Source organism: Wyeomyia smithii, chromosome 1 (genome assembly GCF_029784165.1).
Source record: "Wyeomyia smithii strain HCP4-BCI-WySm-NY-G18 chromosome 1, ASM2978416v1, whole genome shotgun sequence".
NCBI lineage: Eukaryota > Metazoa > Arthropoda > Insecta > Diptera > Culicidae > Wyeomyia > Wyeomyia smithii.
In genome coordinates, this window is record NC_073694.1 from 25408024 (window position 1) to 25435493 (window position 27470).

Here is a 27470-nt window from a genome sequence, read left to right on the forward strand (position 1 = left end):
GCACAAAATCAGGAACTGTGCTTATATTTGATGTTTTTGAAGGTCAAAATCAGGAAAACTTTGCATATTTTTACGAGTCCTGTGGCAAACTCTGCGGTGTTAAAATTAATTACTCTTCAGTAGGATTTTAAATATTCCAACATATTCAGAAAAAACTGTTTTCTTCATTAATGAAAAAGGTAGCTTTGTAGGAGTTTTTCTACATGGATCGTTTTTATGTATCATGATTTCATTCGGTAAAAATATAGATCAAAAACTACAAAATAGTTCAATAAAAGAAGCATTGAAACAACAAAAAAGATTGTTCAAGTTTCGGAAACGAGTTGATAAATATTTTTCAACGTCAAAAAGCGGGAGCGATGACGGATAATTATTCACAAACAGTAGCAATAGGGTGCCAATGAAAATGGACTCTCGTTTGGTGGTAGGCTCAAATGTTTCGTCCTCTCGGAAAAAGTTCCCAAAAGTTGAATCCAGAATTTTGAAAAAAGATCACCGGTAAAAAATGCAAAAATGATAAAAAAATCCATTTTTTGACTTCCTCCAGCTCAAAATTTTCTATGTAACACCAACGGAAAGAGTACCTACAAACAACAGCAGTGTCCCAGTTCCCGGTATCCTAGAGGTCAAAAGGGAGAATAAGTCACCAGAAAACAATAGAGCCGCAGGCAAGAAGAAACTGTCTGTAAAACTCTATAAACACAGTATAAACAATACTGAGTAATTTTGCAGCATTTTGGGAGACGAAAGACTACCGGTAGAATGAATGGAAGGAGTTGTATGCCCTATTTATAAAAAAGTGATCTGCTACAATGCAACAAATATGATGATATAACGTTGATTAACGCCTTCCACAAAGTTCTCTTTCAGGATTAGTAGTATCAAGCGAACTTCGAAGCACGAATCAAATTTTCACTCTACGGCGTATCCTTCAGAATGGTTGGGAATACCCACAAATCACGTCTTTGTGGACTCTACCATATCTTGGTGGTAGAGGAAATGCTTAGCCAACCTGTTCACCAAGATGGTGCGGCTCAAAACAGCGTCTGTTCTTCATGTTAAGGGTGGTTGATCAACATCCTGGTGCCAGCATAGGACTCTAAACAGTGCTGTCACGATGGTCCTCCGGTGAGACTGGAGTTTGATGCAGGGTTTACAAGCCAGCCGTAAAAACAATCAGTACTGGAAGAAAATAATTTTGAAACGGATCGGAACAATCGGCATAGACCTAGGCAACGAAAACCGATCAACGATAAAAAAAACTCGGATCTTTGATCTGCAATCTGTTATTTTTTTTTTTGGAAAGTATCTGCATTTTTTCCGACTTACTGAGGGTCCGCAAGTTCGACATTATAGCGCTGCAGAAAATGTGCTGTATGGGAGTATAAGTACCTACGTACAGAGTGGGTTACATCATCTATCAAAGCTGCAGCAACACGCACGAGCTGGGCACAGTTTTCATTGTGATGGGCGTAATGCCTTCTGTCGCCAACATTTGATGATTTCCATGACAGGCTTCAATTAAGCGTGGAAAGGGAGGAATGTGGGCAGCCTCAATTCTTCGACGACATGATGTTGATCAGAAGAAACGAAACTTTGGAGAAAAGCTGGTTACCCAAACAGGAAAAAGGGCGGTATCGAACCTTAACTCTGAAAGTCCATTTACGCATAAACGCAACACGACATTGGCTCTCGTGGACAGAGTAATCAAATTGACGGATGCGGAAGACTATCCACAGACGATTGAAAATGTCAAAAATACATTGAAGTGCAACAACTATTCTGATTGGTTCATCCAAGATGTTCTGAAACAAAGAGTACATAAGCACTACAACGGACCTTAGAATAATGGTAAAAAAGAGGAGACCAAATATTTCGCTACGTCGTATGTTTCACGCTTGAGTGAGTGACCGTTCCGATAATTATAAATACACTTACGATCAACCGTCATTTCAAATAACGTGCAGTATTCAACCAAACGTTGGCTGCGTCCTGTTGTTTACATCGAAAAGAAACAGATGCTATCATTTTATCTAACATTTAGTGCGAAATTTCGAAAACGCGTGGCCTTTCTCCCGAGCAAAGAAAGCGAATTGTGCACAAATGGGGTCTTTCTATAAGAAAATTAGCCAGAGAAGAAGGTATAAGTGTCGGAGCAGTTCAAACCGCATTGCGGAAGTACTGTGAAGAGTGCACATTTACTGATGCCCCAAGACGTGGTAGAAAACCTGGGCCTGTTGATCCCACAATGGACGAAAAGGTTAAGGAATACTACAAGCGGCATCCTTCAGTATCAGTACGAGATGTGGCGAGAAAGCTTGGAACCTCGGCAAGTAACGTTATGCGTGCCAAGGGAAGAATGGGTCTGCAGACCCGTCGGGAGCAGAAGCAGCCAAAACGAAATCCAAAACAAGCTGAATCTGTGAAACCGAGAGCTCGGAAGCTTTATGACAAACTTCTGACCAAAAGAATGGGGTGTGTTATCATGGATGACGAAACCTACATAAAACTGGACTATAAGACTCTGCCAGGACCGCAATTTCATACATCACCGAAGGGAAAGGATGTCCCTGGACCAGTGAAAGCCATTTACACCGAAAAATTCGGCAAGAAGGTAATGGTTTGGCAGGCCATTTGTGAATGTGGGAAAATATCTCGTCCATTCATTACGAATGATACAATGAATGGTAAAATTTACGTGAAAAAGTGTTTGCAGAAAAGGTTGTTACCCATGGTTAAGCAGTATAACAATCCTCCAATCTTTTGGCCCGATCTTGCTTCCTGCCATTACTCTAAGGATGCACTAGGGTGGTATACAACAAATAATGTCACATGTGTCCCAAAGGAGATGAATCCTCCAAACTGCCCTGAAATTCGCCCTATTGAAACTTTTTGGGCTTTGACTAAGGCAAAGCTGAGGAAATATGTCAAACCAGCGGACAATGTTGAAAAATTCAAAAAAGATTGGCTTAAAGTGGTGAAAATGGTCGGAGAATACACTGTGCAAAAGCTTTTGAGTAGTGTTGAGAGAAAAGTTAGAGAACTCGCGTATCCTACGAAAAATAAATATTTCAGAATAAAATGACCCGAAAAATCCCGTATTTTCTGTTTTATTCAAGAAAGAAGATGTATTTATAATTTTCGGAACAGTCTATAAGGCGAGGTCTTTCCTGCTTCCTGTTCAACATTGCGCTTGGAGGTGTTATGAAACGTGCGGCTTTTAACATGTGGGGCACGATCTTCAATAAATCCAGCCAGGTTATCTGCTTCGCTAACGACTTGGATCTTGTCGGAAGGACGTTCCTAGCGGTTGTTGAACAATACACCAAGCTGAAGGATTAAAGGTGAATACGTCGAAAACCAAGTATCTGCTAGTAGGGAGAACAGAGCGCGTATGATCCCTATGATCGCATAGGCAGTAGCGTACTGATCGACGGAGATGAATTCGAGGTGGTTGACAAATTTGTGTACCTCGGATCATTGGAAACGTCAGACAACATCTGCAGTAGATAAATCCGTGGACGTACTGTAGCTGTAGGTCGTGCCTACTACGGACTCCACAAGCTGTTGAGATCTGGCAAAATCCCCCCCGTACCAAGTGCACCATGTACAAGAGTTGTCAAAAATACATCCACGTGGACTGTGGATGACTTCTAATATCCTAATACGATTTCACCCTTTCTTTCACGCTTACCGCCTCCTTCGTTCTGTCAAATACCGCCAATTATAGTTCCCTGCCGAACTTTCATATGGGTACTTCTGGCCAGTTTTATATAAAGGGAGGGTAATTGGTGACTGAGTATAAACCCATGCCTCAGTCGTCTGGCCTGATTCTACCAAGATTTGAACTTAGGGGCCGTTCCTAAACCACAGGGTCATATTTTGATCGCCATCCCCCCTCCCTTTTCGACTTTAACCACGTGGTCTTTTCATATGCCAAGTGCCAAAAATTCGCTTAAATTTTTTACAGTTTTATTATTAACCTTTCAGTACATTCTATATTTCTAAAATGCAAAAGCGTCATTCTTGACTTGTTGGTAATAATAAATTATAAGTCAGTTAAAAAGACCACGTGGTCATTCCGTTAATTCCCCCAACCCCGTGCGTGGTCTTTTGACAAACCCCCCCGTCCCCCTCTTTATGACCACGTGGTTTAGGAACGGCCCCTCACGATCACCCGCTTGTCAAAGAAGACTCTGTAACCTTGCAGCTACTCAGCTCACCTGCAAAAAATCTAACTTTAGGAGTATTTTCTAGGTCGATAATAAAAACATTTAAGAGCTAAAACGATTTGTTTGATCGGTAGATATAGTAAAAATATAAAAAAAAATATAAAATATTAAAAAAAGATTCATACACTGTGAAAAATATCTAGAAAAATGTTGTTTTTTTTACAATTGTTTCAGGCTATTTCTTTAAGTTTAGTCAACAGTTGATATTTAGTTCAACTTAACGTATTTTTAACTTCATGTGCTGGTCAAACACATTGAAAATATTATTAAAATGAAAAGAAACTGACACATATGTAATGTGAAAATGATTTCAACGGTATAAAATGGTATGGAAACGTCGTGAAAATAACAGAATATCTCGTAAAACAAAAAAAGTACATAAAAATTATGTGAAAACCATAAAACTAGCGAAATATTTACAATTGATTTTAACAGACAATATTGTTGTTTGATTTGATCTTGTTAGTTGTTTAGAGTCATAACAGTGGAACAAAAATAGTATAATCAACACACAAAAATAATTGAAAATGAACATTTTTAGTTCAATGATTATAGTTAATTATTCCGTTTAATATTCAATAAATATATTACAGGTAAAACTTCAATTCTGAAACGATTTTTTTTGTTAGTTAGAATACTTTAATTTCAAGAAACAAATGTTGCTCTTGGTGTGATGGTTGAGAAATTTCTGCACACAGAGAAAAATGTCAAATAAAGTCGAGGTCTAGAAAACCACCACGCGTCTCCTTCGTTTAGATAAAAACTGGTTACTAGCAGTGCAGATAAGTGCCACAACATTGGTGCAGGGAGTGACGAAAAGTAAAAAAAAAAAAAGACAAGGACAGCAAACATGAAAGACGTTAAGTGCATTGTTTGAAGGGAGTTTACGGATTACAGATGCAGAGAAACGCACAGTGAGGTGTTTTGTGGATGGTGCGATTTGAAACATTCCCATTTTTCTCTAATTTAATAGGTTTCTCAAACGAAACCCACTTGAAAAACTTACCACAGTAGTAGTATTTCGATATCCTAGGCAGAGCTAGGGTGGGGAAGCGGAGAGGAAAGCAGTCGGTCGTTTCAGAAAAATCGCATTCGGTGGAAAATGGGATGATGGATTATGGAGGAAAATGTTGGTGGGTATAAAAAAAAATAAAAAGAGAAGAAGTAAAACGTATGAATTAGGATATTAAAAGATCAGCTATAATGAGTCATCGTTTGATTGGTAGATAAAAATATTAGGAAGCAAAAAACCGCCATTCAAGCTTAACTTTTAGTTTTAGCAAAACCACGCCAAGTTTAAAATTCACAAACCCAAACTAAAAAAAAAAGAAAACAAAAACTTACCGAAAAAAGTTACGCTCAAAATCAGATTATGAATAAAACAAAATAGGTCAGACTTGTTGAGGAGTTCGTTGCTGTACGTTCCGTTCGAATTCGTTGTTGTTGTTGATTGTCGTTGTTAGGAGACTTCTTCGATTGCGTTGCAGCTTTCAAGACGTAAATAGTTTTCACGTAGACATAGAAAAATCTCTCTCAAAAGAAAGCGGTATGATCAAACTAACAAACAAATATAGGTAAAAAAATACAATCTCAAACTGAACCAATTTGAGGGACTAGACTTCGAAACGTTGTTGTTGAGGTGCCCGGGGCCCGTCACACGTCGTAGATCTTCTTGATGAACTTGTTCTCGACCGAGTGCAGCAGTCGCATATGGAGTGACATCAACGGTGACGGATTGGCCGTGTTCAGCAGCAGCGGTAGACTCTCTTCTTCTGGTTGTTTCCCGGGCCGGATAGGGTAAGTTGGGGTATGATGATTCATAATGAAAATAAAAGCGAAACAAGGTAGAAACATGCACAGGAATGTAGAATTTAAAACAAAATTACAATGTAATAATCAATTGCGAAACGTTCGAATTTGCGTAAAAATCGTCAACATGAGCAGTTAAGTAAATGGCTGCTTTGAAAAAATAAGAATAATTTGCATACATTCCACTCGCACAGTCTTAATGGCATTAATGAACATTGGAGGCATTGAAAAAATAACTGACATTTGCCTTCAACAGAACTCGCAACTACCGAAAAACTGTAAACGCCTAATAACGCATAGAGAGAGAAACGCTAGAAAGCTCTGGGCAGGTCCGAGCGGTCGGCCCCAAAACGGTCACCTACCCTGCAGCTGCCGGTTGATGAGTGCTGTGATCCCGTGGCCTCCACCGCCGTTACTCTCGCCAGATTTGCTGTTCTTCATCACCAGCATCGGTTTGTCTTCGGCGTCCTCACCGTAACCGGAGGAAATGTACCCGTTGCTTTGGGCCATCGTTTCGCTGACCTGCAATTGAAATTAAAATCGTAAATCGTGTTTTTTCTGTGTGTTCTTGATTAACACACAAACCTGCGTCACCTGCATCAGCTTCTTCACGACATCCCGCCCGAGGATGTGATCGAACACGGCCTGCAGGAACGGTTCCGCCATAATTGACAGTTTCAGTTTGTCCCGGTGCCAGATTAGAACCCGAGACTCTTCCATCGCCATGATTGATACCTGCGAGGAAAGAAGAAGCCGGGATTAATTTGTGAACTAGTGTGCATGCCGCAGTGCAAACTCACCTGAAAATAATCATCCGTGGACACTCCAAACCACTCGGGTGAGTCCAGAAATTGGTGCGGGAAGACGATGTGCAGTGCTTTTTGATTCTGGGAAACCACCAGCCTGGATGAGATGAGAAGAATGAAGCAATCAAGGATTAGAGATTTTATCGTAACATAATTGACGTTCAGCGAACGTTAAGAGTTTTCGACCTTGGCTAAAATATGGATATGACCAACCGCCACTGAGCTCAATAGGTGAGAGCTAATGGACTTCATCAAATGCTATCGGGTAAGATAAATGGCACCTCATTTAGTTGTCTCTGATTGCAGCGAATGGCAGAATAGCCACGGTAAGCTCGACCCCATAGATGCTAGTGGGGCCGGTTATGTTGCTATGCCAAGATGTATCCAAATTTGAATTCGAGATGTTGCTTAGAAGCAAATTCAAAATGGCGATCGATATGTCAAGTATATCTCATCCTATTAATCTACAAAACGGTTTCTATGAAATATTGATCAGTGTGGATTCAACTGATGAAATGATTCTACGAAAAGGTCTTTAATTTTATTCGATCTGCTTGAACATCAGAACTTCGAGAAACGTAGAATTGATGTTTTTATACATAGAATTTACTCAGAAATGAAAAATAACAATCTCAAAAACATATGAAAATCAACCGAAATTGACGAAAGATGGATTTTAATTTGAGCAAATGACAAAACTGAACAAAGAAAGTCTTCTTTGAACAAAAAAGGTTGTGATAGTAGATCTATTTTGATATGGTCCGCCTTACTCTAGATGCATTAAATTTGACATAAAACTATTGCTGAACAAATGTCCAATTTGATCTGCTTTTATAATTTTTGTGATTACCGTAAGCCAGCTACAGCATTCCAACTTTTCTCTTAAGACAATCCTCTCTCACTCATCAAGTTCCGTTCTTGAAACCCTTAATGAAATGCCACAGAAAGGTTCTGGACCTCTAAAATTTTCAGAAGAACTTTGTCTTACTAATGAATCGGTTTTTTCATTGCATTCAATTCTGCAGTGTCTCGGTACCCAGCTTAAAAGAATCTGTTTGTTTTTTGCTAACTTCCGAAGTGAAAGAATGCATTCCCACCCTAGTTAAGACTGGCAATTGATGCTTTAGAAGCTTTGAGTGCTGCCTGATTCTTGGAGAAAATACCGATATTTGCATGTCGGTAATTCTATTTAAACAAACATTAAATTATTGCATACATTCCAGCTTGGAAAACTATTGGACAGTGTTCCATAAAAATATACTAATTTATTCCAGGCCCGGTGATAACAGTTTTGGTGGCTTCATTTAATGAAACTGTCGGTGTAGAAGATTATTGAGCCCTGTTGAACTACTGGTCCTCCATTTTCTTAAGTTTGTCGGGCTACTTCTCATAACTTTGCATATTGATACACGATTTGCGGTCGTACCATTTGTTTTTGACTACCATTACTATATCGTCAACAAAATCCATCACCTCAAAGCCCTCTTCACTCAGGCTCTTTAAAAGATCATCAACAACTAATGACCAAAGCATTGGTGAGAGAATGCCCCCTTGGAGGCATACTTAAGTTGTTTTTCTCTTTTGGTATGTGACCCTAGTTGAGCTTTTCTTTTCCGATTTTTAAACATAGTATGAATCCATTTTTGGTCGATCGGTTTGCCGCCCACACGGTTGTGATATCGGGTTCGATTCCCGGTCAGGTCGAGGATCTTTTCGAGCTGAAAGTTTTCTCGACACCGCGCTGGGACCCAGTGTATCGTTGTACTCATCTTATCCTACACATGAAAAATGTGCCAAAAACAATATCGATAACGAATTCTTCAACTAATCTAGTTGATCGAGACCGCTATAAGCCCCACAAGCTAACGTGCGATATTGTTTTTTTATGAATCCATTTCACTATACTTTCATCAATGCCGTGCTTACCCATAGTTTTTTGCATTGAATGATAAGAGGCGTTATCAAATGCTCCTTCGAAGCCGAGAAATGTGGAAAATGCAATTTCTTTCGTTTCAATAGTACTCTCGATTTTGCTCACCAACATATGCAACGCATCATGTTGACTTTTTTTTTATCAGGGGAATAGAATTACGTTAGAATAATTATTTTTTCAAAAACTTAATCTTTCGTACAAAAATGTTATTCATTTCTCCATGCTCGACTTTCTACCAGTTCGTCAGTTGGTGAAATATTTTTTTTCCATTGCGCTTTTTTTTCTAGAGCATTATGAGTTGTCTACAATTCGGTCTTGGACAATTTTTATGTATGTACAACTAATGATGCCAAATTGCATACACCCTTTCTAAAAATCAGTCTTGAGTCTGAAAAAATCCTCCATTGATGAAAAATACTCAGTTTGCTTAGCCAAACACGTGTGCAAAGTTTCATTCAAATAAAAATGGTCGATAAAATTTTCGCGAATTTCTAGATCATTTGGCATGGAATTGTTCAAAAGTAACTGATTAACCATTAGATGGACTATTTTTATGCCATCAAATGAAATTCAGTTTTTCCATAATTTTTAACAGTAAGAATGTTAAGCTAATTGATCTAAAGGCTTCCGGGAGCGTTTTATCTCACTTTCCAGTCTTTGCCATAAATATAACTTTAGTTTGCCTCCAGCTTGTAGGTATATAATTTAGTGTTAGACTTGCGCATCATTATTTTTCGCCCTTCCAAAGCAGTTTTGATTTCGTCAACATTTTTGACATTGTTAAACACATTCGTTTAACAATTATTGATAATTTTAAGCATTTTAATGGAGTTTCTAACAAATTGCAAGAATTTTCAACATATTTAAAATATCCTATTTTTAATAAATTTTGAAATTTTTCATTTAAATGATAAAAAACACAATTAACAATAACAATTTCTTTTAAATGTTAAACAAAGAGGGCCAATTTATTTGTGAAGAAAAAAAAAAAAAGAGGGCCAATTTCAAAAAGTTCACACAGTTTGAAACTGTTTTAATATAAGCAAAAAACCGACGAGAAAGAGATAGAAAGTTCTTTTAAAAATTGAAATGTGAAAAACAATAAAACGATACAGAAAAAAATAAAAATTTCATTGAAAGGGACATCCATAAACGACGTAGCTTTTTTAGGTTTTTTGAACCCTCCCTTCCCCATCGTAGCATTTCGTCACAAAGTCAGACCCCCCTTACGTAGCTTTAAACCCCCCCCCCACACGACATTTTTTGTAAATTTTATTATTAAAAACACAACCTTATATCATAAATGAACAAGGAAGTAATAAAAATGACCCTAAACAGACAAAACAGTGATTAGAAAGAACAATTAGAAAAAATCCAAACTTTTTTCTTAGTTTCATATTTACTACGTAACTTGGAATGACCCCCTACTCTTTCCGTCATAACACTTCGCCTCAAAACTGCAACCCTCCCTCCTCGAATGCTACGTCATTTATGGATGTTCCCTAAGCTGATAACTGATTGAATATCTTTTTGAAATTTTCAAGTCCTTACCATTTGGTACTACCCTTTTTTGACATGTTTTATTTAATGGCATTTTCGCTTTTTTTACATTGTATACCTTTTTGAACCTCTAGTAAATTGCTATCTTTATCCTTCATTTTTTATGTTCAATTCTTCATTTTTCTTTCTTTATTCGTTATTCGTTATTCTTTATTCTTTATTCCTTATTCCACATTCCTTACTCCTTACTGCAAATTTCTTATTTCTTATTCCTTATTTCTTATACCTTATTCTTTATTCCTTATTCTTTATTCCTTATTCTTTATTCCTCATTCATCATTCTTTATTCCTTATTCCTTATTCGTTACTCTTTATTCCTAATTCCTTATTCCTTATTATTGATTCCTTATTCGTTATTAATTATTCGTTATTCCTCATTCCCAATTCTTTATTCTTAATACTTAATTCTAAATTTTTAATTCCTATTTCCCAATTCTTAATTCCTAATTCTTTATTACTAATTCTTAATTCTAGATTCTTTATCCTCTATTTTTTATTATTTTTTCATCATTCATTTCAATAAAGAATAAATTCTTTGTTCTTTGCTCTTTGTTCTTTGTTATTTGTTCTATATTCTTTATCCTTTATTCTTTATCCTCTATTCTTTATTCTTTTTCCTTCGTTCTTTATCCTCCATTCTTTGTTATTTTTTCTTCATTCTTTATTCTTTATCTTTTTTATTCTTTTTATTCTTTTTTAATTTTTTTATTCTTTCTATTCTTTCTATTCTATCTATTCTTTTTATTCTTTTTATTCTTTTTATTCTTTTTATTCTTTTTATTCTTTCTATTCTTTTTATTCTTTTTATCCTTTTTATTCTTTTCATTCTTTTCATTCTTTTTATTCTTTTTATTCATTTTATTCTTTCTATTCTTTCTATTCTTTCTATTCCATCTATTCTTTCAATTCCTTTCTATTCTTTTTATTCCTTTTATTCTTTTTAATGTTTTTATTTCTTTATTCTTTCTATTCTTTCTATTCTTTGTATTCTTTTTATTGTTTCAATTTTTTTATTCTTGCTATTCTTTCTATTCTTTGTATTTTTTGTATTCTTTGAATTCTTTTTATTCTTTTTATTCTCTCTATTCTTTTAATTCTTTTAATTCTTCTAATTCTTTTAATTCTTTTCAATCTTTTTATTTTTTCTAGTCTTTTTATTCTTTTAATTCTCTTAGTTCTTTTCATTCTTTTTATTCTTTTTATTCCTTTAATTCTTTTTATTCTTTCTATTCTTCTTTTTCTTTTCGTTTTATTTATCCTATTTATTCTTTTTATTCTTTTTATTCTTTTTATTCTTTTTATTCTTTTCATTCTTTTTGTTCTTTTTATTTTTTTTATTCTTTTTATTCTTTTTATTCTTTTTGTTCTTTTTATTCTGTTTTTCTTTTTATTCTTTTCATTCTTTTTACTCCTTTTTTATTCTTTTCATTCTTTTTATTCTTTTTATTTTTTTATTCTTTTCATTCTTTTTATTATTTTAATTCTTTTTATTCTTTTTATTCTTTGTATTATTTTAATTCTTTTCATTCTTATTATTTTTTTATTTTTTTAATTCTTTTTAGTCTTTTTATTCTTTTTCTTCTTTGTAATATTTTAATTATTTTATTTCTTTTTATTCTTATTATTTTTTTATTCTTTTTATTCTTTTCATTCTTTTTATATCTTTTATTCTTTATATTCTTTATTCTTTATTCTTTATTCTTTATTCTTTACTCTTTACTCTTTACTCTTCACTCTTTACTCTTTACTCTTCACTCTTCACTCTTTACTCTTTACTCTTTACTCTTTACTCTTTACTCTTTACTCATTACTCTTTACTCTTTACTCTTTACTCTTTACTCTTTATTCTTTACTCTTTACTCTTTACTCTTTACTCTTTACTCTTTACTCTTCACTCTTTACTCTTTACTCTTTACTCTTTACTCTTTACTCTTTACTCTTCACTCTTTACTCTTTACTCTTTACTGTTTACTCTTTATTCTTTACTCTTTACTCTTTACTCTTTACTCTTTACTTTTTACTGTTTACTCTTTATTCTTTACTCTTTACTCTTTACTCTTTACTCTTTACTCTTTACTCTTTACTCTTTACTCTTTACTCTTAACTCTTTACTCTTTACTCTTTATTCTTTACTCTTTATTCTTTACTCTTAACTCTTTACTCTTTACTCTTTACTCTTTACTCTTTACTCTTTACTCTTTACTCTTTACTCTTTACTCTTTACTCTTTACTCTTTACTCTTTACTCTTTACTCTTTATTCTTTATTCTTTATTTTTTGTTCTTTATTCTTCATTCTTTATTCTTTATTCTTTATACTTTATTCTTTATTCTTTATTCTTTATTCTTCATTCTTTATTCTTTATTCTTTATTCTTTATTCTTTATTCTTTATTCTTTATTCTTTATTCTTTATTCTTTATTCTTTATTCTTTATTCTTTATTCTTTATTCTTTATTCTTTATTCTTTATTCTTTATTCTTTATTCTTTATTCTTTATTCTTTATTCTTTATTCTTTATTCTTTATTCTTTATTCTTTATTCTTTATTCTTTATTCTTTATTCTTTATTCTTTATTCTTTATTCTTTATTCTTTATTCTTTATTCTTTATTCTTTATTCTTTATTCTTTATTCTTTATTCTTTATGCTTTATTCACATGCTAAATTTGGTTCCATTTACTCGGTTAGTTCTCTAAATGTGCAGAAATTTGTTTCATATGTATGGAACCCCTCCCTTCCAGACAAGGGAGGGGCGTCGAACCATGGACATATTAGTTACCCCTTAAAACATCCACATGCCAAATTCGGTTTCATTTGCTTGGTTTGCTCTTGAGTTGTGCAGAAATTTATGTTTCATTTGTATGGGACCCCTGCCTTCCAGAAGAGGGAGGGGTCTCAAACTATCATAGGAACCTTTATCGGCACCAAAAACCCCTACATACAAATTTTCACGTCGATCGGTTCGGGAGTTTTCGAGCCTATATGGATCAGACAGACAGACAGACCGGACTGCATTTTTATTTGAATAGATCATTATTCTTTGTTGCTTCCGGCACTTTCAAACACTTCTGACGCTTCCTAGCGTTTTTGGCATGTTTTACCATCTTCGCCTTAAAATTCTCTGACACTTTTCAACATTTTCGGTTTTTTAATACATTTATGATACTTTTCTATAATGTTTTTCGTTTTTTGGAATTTTTGACTATTTTTTGCAATTTTCATTATATCGAGGTTTTCGACACTTTCTAGCATTTCAAATGCTATTGAATGTGTTTGACTTGGGAAACCGCTTCAATATTTATCTCAACACCTAAATTCATCTTATCGCTCTGATTTGTCTAATTTACCGTTAAATCTCACTATTTTTCTTCGAAGTAAAACTTTCGACTGAACTCGACTGAATCGAGAGGTAAAATTACAATTACATTTACTCCGAAAAAAAAACAGTAAAACTTGACGGTAAAATAGACAAAAAAAAGGCAATGAGATTAATATAAGTGTTAAGATGAATATAAAAGCGATTCCCCTATTTGAACATATTTAATTTCTTTTACAATTGTCGATTATTTTCAAAATCTTTTAAAAAATTTACCAAATTTCAAAAGTTTTCAACATATTTAACACGTCGGATTCAAATTGATATAAAATCAATTTTGATAATGAATAAGAGCAACCAATTAGGTTACTATGGAGAGGGGTACTATAGTAACGGAAGAGATTTATCAAATCATTGATGAAGCTAAAAGAAAAAGAAACTTGAGGTACACCGGATTTATCTGGTTTAAATGAAAACAAAGAGCCATTACAGAACACAGCTAAAAGGCAATTTTCTAGATATGATTTTGTTAGGTTAACGGCAGTGATAGAAAACTGGAAAGAAATATAACATTAAATTATTGATGCTATGAAAAATATAATATAGGCGAAACAAGTAAAGTTCGAATCACAGCAAAATTGCCCAAATCAATCAAAACTGAAAATAATAACGAATGATAAACAATAAATCTGAAAAACAGAATAGAATAGAAAAATTCGTTACAAAAATGAAAAAATTGACAAAAACTTGGAAAAATCGAAGCAAGAAATTTGACAAAAGCAAATAACGTTTTTTCCACCAGAAAATGGTAAAAGATTGATGTAAAAAACCAAAATCACGAAGAAAGAAACTACAATGACAACATTTGATTTTGTTTAAAATTACACTTTCGGTGAACAGAAAAAAGTTCATCCCAATAAATTTACCAAGCTTGATTTATTTTATTCATTTATTATTTTACTGATGAAAAAAAAAATGAGAATAATGAGCACCCTAAAAATGACAGAATACTACTGGTAAGCAAAATTATTAACTAACAAAATTTGATAAAGGAGTGAAAAGGTGGTAAACCTTGATAATATTACAATAATAATATAAAATAATATTTGGTCACCAATCAATGAAAAATTTTGTTTATCAACAAAAAAAAAAACGCGGAAAATTAAAACTTATATACTTTTTTTTTTCTTCACAAATCATTTGTTTGACACGGCACAAATACAATTCAATGTTTAACGGCGCCAATTATATCGGATGACTTAAAATCTATAAGCAAATTTTTTATCCTCGCTGCCGACTACGAGCTGAAATTAAGTCTATCTTAAAACTAGCATGTATTATTCCATCAGTGTTTTGTAGTCTGATGATCATCGAATGAATATGCAGCATGTATGGATTTGTTCTGCTAAGCCACGATGTCATGAGCTGGGACAGGGGCTTCAAATCCTCGGGTTCTGAGGGTATTGTGCGGGGTCTAGTTGCTGGTTTTGGTTCGTTGTTGTTGTTCGCTGGTGTTCAAGTTGCCATATGGTGTGTGCCGCTGAGCCAAGATATAAAGAAAGGCCTCGGGTTTTCCTGGCGAGTTCGTGGGGTTCAATTGCTGGTTCCAAAATCGAGGTCTACGACGTGTTCTTGCCGTTTTGTTGAATGTGGGTGGAAAGGAATGGGACTAGACTTGGGCATGGATGGATTTCAGGAAAATGTATATAAGGGTCATGTAGGGTAGGTCGCGACTCGCCAAGACATCACGAACAGGGACAGCCGGTTCTCTACCCTCGGCCCGGAGGGAAGTTATAAATTTAGACCTGGCGTCACGGTGTACAGGGCATGACCAAACAACGTGCTCTATGTCGTTATAACCTTCACCACAGGCACAGATACCACTTTCTCCGAGCCCAATACGACGGAAGTGCGCATCAAATCTATAGTGATTGGACATAAGCCGAGACATCACGCAAATGAAATCTCGACCTACATCCAACCCCTTGAACCACGGATTCGTCGATACCTTGGGTATAATGGAATATAACCACCTTCCCAGTTCCCCTCTGGTCCAAGATTTCTGCCAACTGATGATCGTGTTCTCACGTACAAATGCGAAAAATTCATTAAAAGCAATTGGTCTTTCATAAATTTCACCGTTTGATGCGCCCACCTTAGCCAAAGAGTCCGCTTTCTCATTGCCCGGTATCGAGCAGTGAGAAGGGACCCACGCTAAGATAATCGGATACGATTTTTCGGATAAAGCACTCAAATGTTCCCGTATTTTCCCCAGGAAATACGGAGAGTGCTTAACATCTTTCATCGATCGGAGAGCCTCAATGGAACTGAGACTGTCCGTAAAGATGAAATAATGGTCCTTGGGCATTTTTTCGATAATCCCTAGGGTATACTGAATAGCAGCTAATTCTGCGACGTAAACAGAAGCAGGATTATCGAGCTTATGGGAGACGGTTAAATTGTTATTGAAGATACCGAAGCCAGTGGACCCATCGAGAAGTGATCCGTCAGTGTAGAACATATTGTCGCAGTTGATGTTTCGATATTTATTGGAAAAAATTTTGGGGATCTGCTGCACGCGTAAATGATCCGGGATTCCACGAGTTTCTTCTATCATGGATGTATCGAAAAACACAGTAGAATCAGAAGTATTTGATAAGTCGACACGATTTGGAATATTCGAAGAAGGGTTAATATTTTGGGACATGTGATTGAAATACAATGTCATAAAACGGGTTTGAGAATTGAGTTCGATTAACCTTTCAAAATTTTCAATCACAGGACGGTTCAAGACCTCACATTTGTTAAGATTACGAGAAGACAGGCTCCAGAAGCGGTTTTGCAACGGTAGAACTCCGGCTAAGACCTCCAAACTCATCGTATGGGTCGATTGCACGCAACCTAAGGCGATACGCAAACAACGATATTGTATTCGCTCCAGTTTGATCAAATGTGTGTTTGCTGCGGAGCGGAAGCAGAAACACCCGTACTCAATTACAGACAATATCGTTGTTTGGTAAAGCCTTATAAGGTCTCCTGGGTGGGCTCCACACCATGATCCGGTTATTGTACGAAGAAAATTTACTCTTTGCTGACTTTTCTTCATCAGATACCTAACATGGCAACCCCAGGTGCCCTTAGATTCGAACCAGATACCAAGATACTTACGCACCAAAACCTGAGAGATCGTTTTACCCATTAATTGTGGTTGGAGCTGAGCAGGTTCATGCTTCCTAGAAAAAACTACTATCTCAGTCTTCTCCGGAGAGAATTCGATACCTAGCTGTAGAGCCCAAGCAGACAAATTGTCCAAGGTATCTTGCAATGGTCCTTGCAAATCGGCAGCTTTGGCTCCTGTAACAGAGACCACGCTGTCGTCGGCAAGTTGTCTTATCGTGCATGAATTTGCCAGACATTCGTCGATGTCATTTACATAAAAATTGTAAAGAAGGGGGCTTCAACATGAGCCCTGGGGAAGACCCATGTAGCTAATCCGAAAAGTTGCCAATTCGCCATGCGTAAAATGCATGTGCTTTTCGGACAACAAATTGTGCAAAAAATTGTTCAAAATTGGAGAAAATCCTTGTCGGTGAAGTTTACCCGAAAGAATGTCAATCGAAACGGAATCAAAAGCCCCCTTAATGTCCAAGAACGCAGACGCCATTTGTTCTTTACGAGCATACGCCAGCTGAATATCTGTTGAAAGCAACGCAAGACAATCATTCGTCCCTTTGGCTCGGCGGAAGCCAAACTGAGTATCTGATAGTAGAGCATTTGATTCGACCCAATGGTCTAAACGACGGAGTATCATTTTTTCCATCAATTTCCGGATACAGGATAGCATTGCAATCGGCCTATAAGAGTTGTGATCAGAAGCTGGTTTCCCCGGTTTTTGGATGGCGATCACCTTCACTTGCCTCCAATCCTGCGGTACAATGTTTTGATCCAGGAACTTATTGAACAAGTTCAACAAGCGCCTCTTGGCATTGCCGGGTAGATTCTTCAACAAGTTGAATTTGATTCTATCTAACCCAGGCGCGTTATTGTTACAGGACAGGAGGGCAACTGAAAATTCTGCCATCGTAAAAGGTGATTTTATCGCGTCGTGGCCCGGAGACGTATCGCGAACAAAGTTTTGCGCAGGAACAGAGTCCGGACATACTTTCCTGGCAAAATCAAATATCCACCTACTTGAAGACTCCTCGCTTTCGTTGACCGTTACGCGATTCCGCATTCTTCGGGCTGTGTTCCAAAGAGTGCTCATTGATGTCTCCCTCGATGTCTCGTTTACGAACCGACGCCAATATCCGCGTTTCTTTGCTTTAGACAAGCCTTTAAGCTTGGTATCAAGCTCCGAATACCGTAAATAGTCGCCAGGTATACCTCCCTTCTGGAAGGCCAAAAACGCGTCGGATCTTTGCATGTAGACATCGAAGCACTCTTTGTCCCACCACGGAGTTGGAGGCCGCACTTTGATCGTTACGCCGGGATATTTCTTCGTTTGGGCTTGCAACGCGGCGTCGAGAATCAAGCCCGCGAGGAGGTTGTATTCTTCAAGTGGTGGATGATGTTGAATCGACTCGACCGCTTTTGAAATCATTTCCTCGTATAACTTCCAATCGACATTCCGTGTGAGGTCATACGGAATGTCAATTGGTCGCATGCGAGTTGAACCGTTAGTAATTGAAATAAGAATAGGCAAATGGTCGCTACCGTGAGGATCGAGGATTACCTTCCATGTGCAATCCGACCGTAGCGACGTCGAACATAAGGATAGATCCAAAGCGCTTGGGCGCGCTGGAGGTTTCGGGATACGTGTCATTTCACCGTTGTTCAAAATAGTCCTGTCGAAGTCATCGCAAAGGTTATAGATTAAAGAGGAGCAGTTAGAGTTGAAGTCTCCCAAAATCAAACGTGGCGAGGGAAGAAGTTCTATTAAATCAAAGAGCAGCCGTTGCCCAACCTGTGCTCTGGGAGGAATATGTATTGAGGCAATACAAAGCTCTTTACCTTGTATTGTCATTTGACATGCGACAACTTCGATGCCTGGAATCGAGGGGAGGTTAATACGATATAAAGAATAGCACTTTTTAATCCCTAGAAGTACTCCTCCATATGGGGTGTCTCGATCAAGGCGAATAATATTAAAATCATGGAAGTTGAGATCAATATTTGAAGTAAGCCAAGTTTCACAAAGGGAAAATGCATCGCATTTGTTTTTATTTATCAAAACTTTAAATGAATCAATTTTTGGTAAAATACTTCTACAATTCCACTGTAAGACAGAGATAGGATCCTTCATATACGCAGATGAATTAGGCATCGAAGAATACAATCGCAGCAAGGAGGGGCCATTGGGCAGTCAACTGCTTCAAAAATGATCTAACTGTTGGGAGAAGTACTGTGAGGAAATTTTTAATTGGATCAGGTATATTGAAGTTTTTAAAAATCCAGTCCACGATGTTAGAAAAATTCACCAATCCAGAGTTTATTTGATTATCTGGGTGTGCAAAAGGAACAACTGGGGTTTTAGATGTTCCAGGAAGTGCTGGGAACTCCTTCTGGGACTTTAAATTTGCAAGCCCAGGAGGAGTTTGCTTCGGCTTTTCCGCAGCACTTTTAGATTTGTTCGTATTATTCATTCCATCTTGAGAAACCTTAGGTCCTTTCCTGGGAAGCTTAGGAGAGGAAAGATTTTTCCTCTTCCTAGACTCCCCAAGACAGGCAAAAGAAGTTCCCTCTAGTGGTTCGTCAGAGTCGGTTTCATCTGAAGCCAACAGATCAAAGGGGTTCGATGTTATGGTAGAAGTGGTCACGGTCTTCTTAAGAATCTCAGCGTAAGAACGCTTTGAGCGCTCCTTAAGAGACCGTTTAATTTTATCTCTGCGTTGCATGTACACCGGGCATGCGGAAAGCTCATGCAGATTTTCCCCGCAGTGAATACACTTTTCAGCGCTTACACTGCAGGAATCTTCCGCATGAGTCTCCCCACACTTGCCACACCGTGCCTTATTGCAGCAGTAGGCAGCTGTATGGCCTAACTGCTTGCAATGGGTGCAATTCATAACACGTGGCACATACAAACGCACAGGCAGACGAACCTGGTTGATAGAAACGTGGCTAGGGAGTGCAGATCCGGCAAACGTAACGCGAAACGAGTCTGACGGAGTGTATACTTTTTTACCGGAGACGAGCGACATGGACCGTAATTGCTTAACATCCAATACTTTCGCCTCGGTAGTGGATTTTTTGAAGCAGCCGACGCCGCTTCCCAGAATACACTCAACAGTCAGACTCGAATCGGTTATTACACCGTCGATCTCCACGTCTCGTGCAGGTACATACACGCGATACTCGCGTGTAAAGAGCTCAGAGCGAGCTATATCGTTGGCCTGATCCAGATCATTGACCACGACACGGAGCTTGTTTGGTCTGACTTTTGCGATTTCGGTCACGGCCTTGTATCGTGACGTCAGATCTTTCGCGATTTGTAACGTGTTCAGTGATTTTCCTCCTGGTTTGGGCCTCATGTAGAGAACCAGTGGATCCGTTGATCCGTCTGGGTAAAGCCTGGGACGAGGAGTGACTAAAGCAGGGACAGAGGGGGGGGGGTGAACAGGAGGGTCAGGGTCGGGTGGGTTTGGAGACGGGGGATCGGGGGCTAAGGGATCCACATCCATTGCGCTCAAACTAGCGCAACAGTACAGTGGCAAAGAATCACGTACCTCTTTTTTGTCGTCTTCAATAGCACAATGGCCGAGTCTTTCGGTGCTGGAACGGGCAGCTTCGCAGCGACACAGCTATAACACAATAGCAGGATGGTCATCCTGGATTATCAGTTTGTCTTTACACCGCACTTCGCACTCTTTGAAACACGACCGAGTAAGCAATGCTTTTTTTCTTCTTCACACAGTAGCGATTTTAAAGCGAGACAATCACTTAATGCGTCCGTTTTCGTCGAGCGTTCGGGACGGAATGAAAACTTATATACTGATTTTCGATGATTTCCTAGAAAGAAAATATTCAATTTTCGACTCTGGTCTGTGACCAAAATAACAGTGCTAGTAAGATTTAGTAGTGAATCGGCAATACCTACTAGTAGTGACAACCTTGGGAGTAAACCATTTTATAATGCTCTGGTGCAAAAAGTGGGATGATAAAAAACATATGCTGATGCGCACGGAGCATGTGAGGATGCTTTGCTCACTGAAGAGCGTAAACTCCGAGAGAGGTAAAGAAAATAGAATTTCCTGAGTTGTGTGAACTCTCCTTCACTAAACGTGGGAAAATTCTTCTCACTTCATTCTCAACACTTTCAGTATCCATCTGTTCGCTGATCTTCGTCTTAAATTCCGCAACATAACCACAAAAGAAAGATAACATTTGCTTGCTAAGAATAAAATCAACCTTTTGTGCAGCTTCGTTACCTTGTCAAATCAGGAGTAGCAAGTCATTAACCCACTCTCATCATTCGCGCCCCGACCGCATTGACTGACTGACTAATGGACCTGTCCAACTGCACTTACTTAGCGGGTAAATAAAAGAAACAGCCGCGACAAAAGCGCGCTCACGGGAATCGCGATCAGCAGCAACAACAGCATACATGAGGAGCGACGTACACACAAAACCAACACGAAACCGCCATCTCGGTGCACCACACGCGGGAGAAACCCCACGAGACACTGACCTGCGCCAAGCCGGTCCTGCGCGGGCCATAAAATCGAAAGTAAACAAAACAAACTCAAATCGGACGGAATCGACGACCACCAGCAAGCGAACGTAAACCGGTTGTGTCCGTTCGGATTCACGTGTGTGTATACTAAAAAAAAAAAAAACACACAAAAGGTTGTCAAATATGGTATTGAAATTCCGCTATCAGTTAACTGACAGCAAACTGATAAGCACTTACGTGTAAGTCACAATTTGTAGACAAGGCTATCCCGGGAGCGAGTGCGGGGTTACCTGATTGCTCCAATTGTGCGAAAGTTTGACTAACTGACCGCAAAATTTGGCTTGTCGTTTGAGCTGGGATGATTTATGATGACACCGATAGCGAGCGCGCGCGGTCCTGGCAACAGAACCCACCAAAATCCAGTTCACAAAAAAAAACTTCTCCCGTTACGTTGCGATGATTGGTCTGCGAAATTTATGCGCTTCTCTCCTGAGTCTAGTGGTAATTTATGTGCTGTACTTTAGTCTAGTGTCGCATTCCGTACGTCCTCCATCTGGTCAACAACTCAATTGTTTGTTAGTTGCTTACTGTGGCCGACCCCGAGAGCTTGATTAAAAAAAATGCCGTCAGAGGGTGCGAATTTGATAAACAAATTTTATGACCTATTTAGGAGCGGAAATTTTTCAGCCGAACGATTCCCCCCTCGGACAACAGCTCAAGCTTTACCTGTCTTCTGCCTAATCAGCTGCCTAATTTTTTATCAATAAAATCTGAAACCAATATGACCAAACGTGGCACCGCTACAATTGCATCATACATCATTGACACCGGTCCTCGCGGCAACGGAATGGTAGGTATTTGATTCCACCAGGTGAATTTTTCCCGCTTTCGATAACGTAGTTGTTGGCAAGTAAATGGAAGAAGAAAAAAGCAAACAGTTTACCTACGACGTGCGCTCGCCATGACGTAATGGTTAATTGATTTACGGTTCCGCGAAATTGCCGAAAATTGACTCAATAAGAAGTGCAGCGGACTGAGTGATGTACCGTGATTCACGTAGTTCCACGTAGTTTTGATATCTTCGTTCTGACAACTGCTTTTTTCCAGTAAAAGAAATGGCAGAGATTACTTTTTCTATTAGAACATGTGTATAAATAGAAGCTTTCTATAATTTGGTTTGATTGTTCTTATACTTAGCAAACTGCTTCTGCTATCTAATGCTGCGATGTCGATATGATAAAAAGGTGAAAAATAGAATTGCGAAAACTTAGTTCTTGCTGGTTGGTGTGCTTAAAGCTTGATAAGTTTTCTTAGATTCGTTGCTATTCTATGATTTTCTTTTTTACTTTCTCAATTTGATTGATTACCTTGCAGTGCTGACGAAAAAAAAAAAAAACAATTCACGATTGTGTGATATCGCCAACATTTACTGCAAAAGACAGGAAGAAGCACCGTGATTCATTTGGTTTACTTTGTTTGATATGAGAACCGCTTGATTACCTTTCTTATATATTCAAATATTGAATACAGTTCAATGTTTCTTACTAGACTTTGTAAAAAAGCTTGCTCAAATATCCAATAGTATTTATTTTGTTAATTTTCTACAGATATTTCAATATACAGTACCTACTTTATAAGCCATTTTCAACATTCTAGACAAGTTTTTGTCAGCTGTTTTTTTCCTAATTTCGATTTTTCACTCAAATATGCTCAATGGTCATGTTTTGTCAAGTCTGAAAACATTTCTTTCACATGTTTTTTGTTTGGTATCATGTTCTCTAATTTTTTTTATAACTTTTGTAAAATTTGTGAGCTTGTTAGCGATTTTTTATTCTGGTTCTGATTCCAATACAAGTATACCATCTTCATTCATCAATAGATGATAAATGGCCGAATAATTCGAATTAACGAATCCACAAGGAAAATTTTAAAAAGAGAAATCGAGTAAATTTTTCATGATATCATGAAATCATGAAAACAAAAGATATAATAAAAATAAAAATAGGCTTAGCACTTTATAAGTTTGTGATAACAAAAAAACAAAACTAGACAAATATGACAAAAAAATACAAAATGGGTATTTTCTTATTTCAAGTAACACCCAATTGTAGACAAAAACAACAATTAAAATATGACGAACAAATATAAAAAGTCTAAAAAAAAACTACAATTGCAGGTGAAATGAAGAGAAAGGGTGAAAATTTGTAAGCAAACGAAAGACAAGACGAGGTTCTAAATTAGGAAAATATATTGGAAAACAAAAAAAAAACAGGTAATAAAAATTGAATGCCAATTACCGATTCTGAAGGTTGTATTATGTTGCGATTTTATGTTAGTTTCATTACAATTCAGATTACATTTAATTCGCTTTATAATGATTCTTCATGTCGAAAAAAAGAAATTCAAATGATCATCGCAAATAATTAAATATTTTTTCATCTATTAATTACCTATTCAATTTTGAAATACATAATGATAAAATATTACACTGTTTTCCAAATACACTAAGGTCGCTTTTTACGCGTTTTTTTTTACGCGGGTTCCGGAATTTACGATTTTTTTTTACGCGGATTCCAGAATTTACGCGGGTTTTTTTACGCGGATTCCGGAATTTACGCGGTATTTTTTTGCCCGGATTTCGGTTTCCCTTCACTCGGAACGCAAAATTAACGATGGTTTTTTTACGCGGATTCCGGAATTTACGCGGTTTTTCACGCGGTTTTTTTTTACGCGGCACGTATCCCCCGCGTAAAAAGCGACTTCAGTGTGTTTCATTCCGCTGCTCATTGAGTTTTGGAATAGTTTTTACTATCACAAATATGGCTTTTCAGACATTTCCTCTACTTTATTTCAATGCCTCAGTTGATATTCTATATTCTCAGCTAATAAACCAAATATTGATAAAACCTAACGAATGATTAACGAGAAGAGAAATGACATAAAAAAGGCATTGATAAAACCAATTAGAGCACTGGAATTGTAAAAATATACAAAAATAAAGCGTAAATAAAACAATAACAAAACATTAAAAAAAAAAATAACAAAAAACATAATTATAGCTTTACAAATTCAACCAAAGAGTAAACAAAAAGAAATACCTACAAAGAACTACGGAAAGATCTTAATCTCTATCGAAAACAATAAAAAATCGCCAAAACAAATGGAATGTCAACAGAGAAATAAGAATAGTAGAACAATGAAAAAAAAAAACATAGGTTACAAATGGAGATATTGTTTGTTAAAACTTAATACCAAATTGTGAAATTAAGGGAAATATCGACAGAACATAAACAAAATCAACTCTGAAAGTATGATGAGTCGTAGGGTTGAACAATATTTTAAAAACAGTTAAAAAATCGGAAAAAATAAGCAAAAATGAATAACAACAAGAAGTAAAATAATCGAGTTGAAAATTTGGAAAACGTAAATATTTTCAATTGTTTGAAATTAAGGGATTAAAAGTCAAAAAAAGACAAACTAAAGCTAACAAAATATAATGAAAAACTATCTTGATTTCTAGGAGAAAAAATCGAAATCGGCACAAAAAATGAGTTGGTAATGTTATCTAAATGTCGAAAAATGCTGAAAACAGAGTTATTTCTATCCGCAAATTAAGATCAAAATCAGCAAAAAAGAAAAAACAAATAACAAATAAGAGCAGTTAATATTCGGGAATATGATTTTGTAAATGTAGCCTACTCTCTGGTTTAACTATTTGAAGAAATAAGAAACTAGAACGTAACGCATAAAAAGCGACTTTAGTGTCAAGTAGTTGATATTGGACCTTTCCGAATTAATTTCAAATTTTTTGTGCTTCCTTTTTTTTTTTTAATATTACTGTTGATTAATAAATTATTGTTTATTCGTTGATTGACATATTTCGGTGTGTTTTTTGTGATAATTTCCCTTCTAATTTTTTTATGTCTGTTTTCCAGGTTTTTGCGCAGCCTTAGTTTATTTCATACTTATTTTACCCTTTATACACTATGAAATATTTAACATTTTCTTATCACTTTCATGTATCTTAATCGGTTTTGTTTATCACCGGTTTTTTTTTTCATTGTGAGCTAGTTTTTTGTTAGTATCAGACCTGCTACAGGTTGGCTGCGATATTGTATTTTAAAATCGTTTAATTCGTTCCCAAGGGAGTCGCGATTTGTGTTAACACAATAGGCGTAGACGAGAGACTATCTTGTTAGCCTGGGCAAGTATTCTTTGGTCTCGAGCAGCGTTCCTGAACAGAGTCACAGCAGGACACTAGATTCAAGCAATACCCGGATGAAACGTCCGGGCCGTTGGTTGTCTTCTTCCGGACCAAATCGAAACCACATTTATGTAACATTTATGTTATGCAAAATTAAGCAGACAATGTGTGCAGCAGGGGAAGCGAAAAATAAGCAAACTGGAAATATGATACAGATTTGGAAAAGTATACGGCATCCCGACGGGACTTGAACCCGCATTCAACTGTTACCGAGAGCTTCAAGGTTCGCCCAAACAAATTTTCGGTGACAGTCAAATGCGATTGCTTGCAGTGAGTTTTTTCACGCGAGAATACCGTCTATACATCCCTGCTAGCATTGTTGAGATCGACAGTGTCGTCACCAAGCTGTTCTGACTGGTGACGACTTGCTGTGTTGGCCGATTTAAGAATATCAACATTCAGCCAGTAAGGCAGCTTCCAAAAATTACGTAACGCTCATAGGGGGGAGCGTAACGATTTGTTACACAGGGAAGGGAGGAAGTAAGATCAGCGTTACGTAACGAAAAATCTCTGAGGAGACTCTTCAAAAACTAAATAATGACCAATACGATAAATAGGTTGTAGCAGAAGTAAAATAGTAAACGGGCTAAATTAAAAATTGAAAAATATCAAACCAGAGCAAAAATTCGAAACAAATGTATTGAATAAAATTCACGAATAAACTGACATGAGAAATAACGAATGAGATGAGAGATAAATACAAATAGGCTGGAGGTACAGGAAAAAGAGAGTAAGTAGTATCCAAAATAGCAGAAAATTTAATTAAAAATTACAAAAGAGGCAAAGGAATAAAATATGACAAACCAAAGCATAAAAAGTAAATAAAAATTGGTTGGAATATTCATAGAAAGTTAGAAAAGCTGTAAAAAAGCTAAAATAAAACCCATGAATCGCAAAGAAAAACAAGATGAAATTAAAATACAGTAAAGAAACAACAGCTAAAAAGAAACTGTATGATAATCACATAAAACAAAATCAGGAAAAAACTGTTAAATTATTCGTAAAGAAAAGCTTTCATTTTTCATGTTTGTAAATTTTTCATATTTTTGTATAGTTTTTAATTTTTTCAATCCTTTTGTAGGAACCGATTGAAGTTATAAAGAGAAGTAAATTAAATCACCAAATAATTATTGGATATTTACAAAAAAGCACAGAGAATCAAATAAAAATGATGATGCAAGAAATTCAAAGAAAATAAAAAAAAAGAAGAACAAATAAAGATAAATATCTATGATGAGAATCGATAAATATTAAGCTAATGGTAAATTATATGTTGCAATCATAACATGTGGATAGTCTAATCAAGCTGTCGTTCGTTCTTCAATTTTAACAGAAAATATCTTTTCTGAATTTTTACACCTTTTATCCTTCTCTGTAATTGTATTTTTTACAATGTTTATGACTAGAATTCTTTTTAATGGTTTTATTCCGTTTGTTGTTCTTTATTGTTATTATTTTTGTTATTATTTTTCCTTTTCTACGACTGCTGAAATAAGCTCCTCATGAGTTTTTATGTTCAATTTTCATTTTAAATTTTATTCACTAGTTCATGAACCCATATGTTTTCGATGTTCGTTTATACTATCATATGTGTTAACATTTTCACTATACCTAAATAGGTATTCTAGGTAAACGTTCTAGGATTTTTTTTCTTATAAACTATCATTCCTTTTTCTAAATATACTAAATTACTTTTTCGTTCATTTTCAATTTCATTATGGTCGTTTCTTTATTCTTTGTATTCATTTTATTCTATTCTAACCTTTTTACTGCAATTTTGTCATTCAAAATGTTTTGCAAATTATTACACTATCTGTCTTTTTTTCTATTTATCGTTTTTTTTTTAATTTTCGTGCTTCAATTAAAGTTCAGACTTTGTT

General features: G+C 36.3%; 1 protein-coding gene across 10 annotated transcripts in view; it reads right to left on the reverse strand.

The window, feature by feature from the left end:
• LOC129718514 (blood vessel epicardial substance) overlaps window positions 1-27470 on the reverse strand; it is a 209129-nt gene that overhangs the window by 11805 nt on the left and 169854 nt on the right. For 6 of the 10 annotated variants that reach the window (XR_008727133.1, XR_008727215.1, XR_008727361.1 and 3 more), the window contains 5 exons: window positions 6842-6944; window positions 6627-6776; window positions 6404-6563; window positions 5577-6004; window positions 5239-5271 (listed from right to left, as the gene is read on the reverse strand). Coding sequence is in view for 2 of the 10 variants with exons in the window: in XM_055671321.1 (XP_055527296.1) it covers window positions 5239-5271; window positions 6404-6563; window positions 6627-6776; window positions 6842-6944 (446 nt within the window). In the remaining 8 variants the exon portion in view is untranslated. The remainder of the gene's footprint in view (window positions 1-5238; window positions 5272-5576; window positions 6005-6403; window positions 6564-6626; window positions 6777-6841; window positions 6945-27470) is intronic. The other 4 variants (XR_008727225.1, XR_008727085.1, XM_055671321.1 and 1 more) reach the window with 4 other exon arrangements.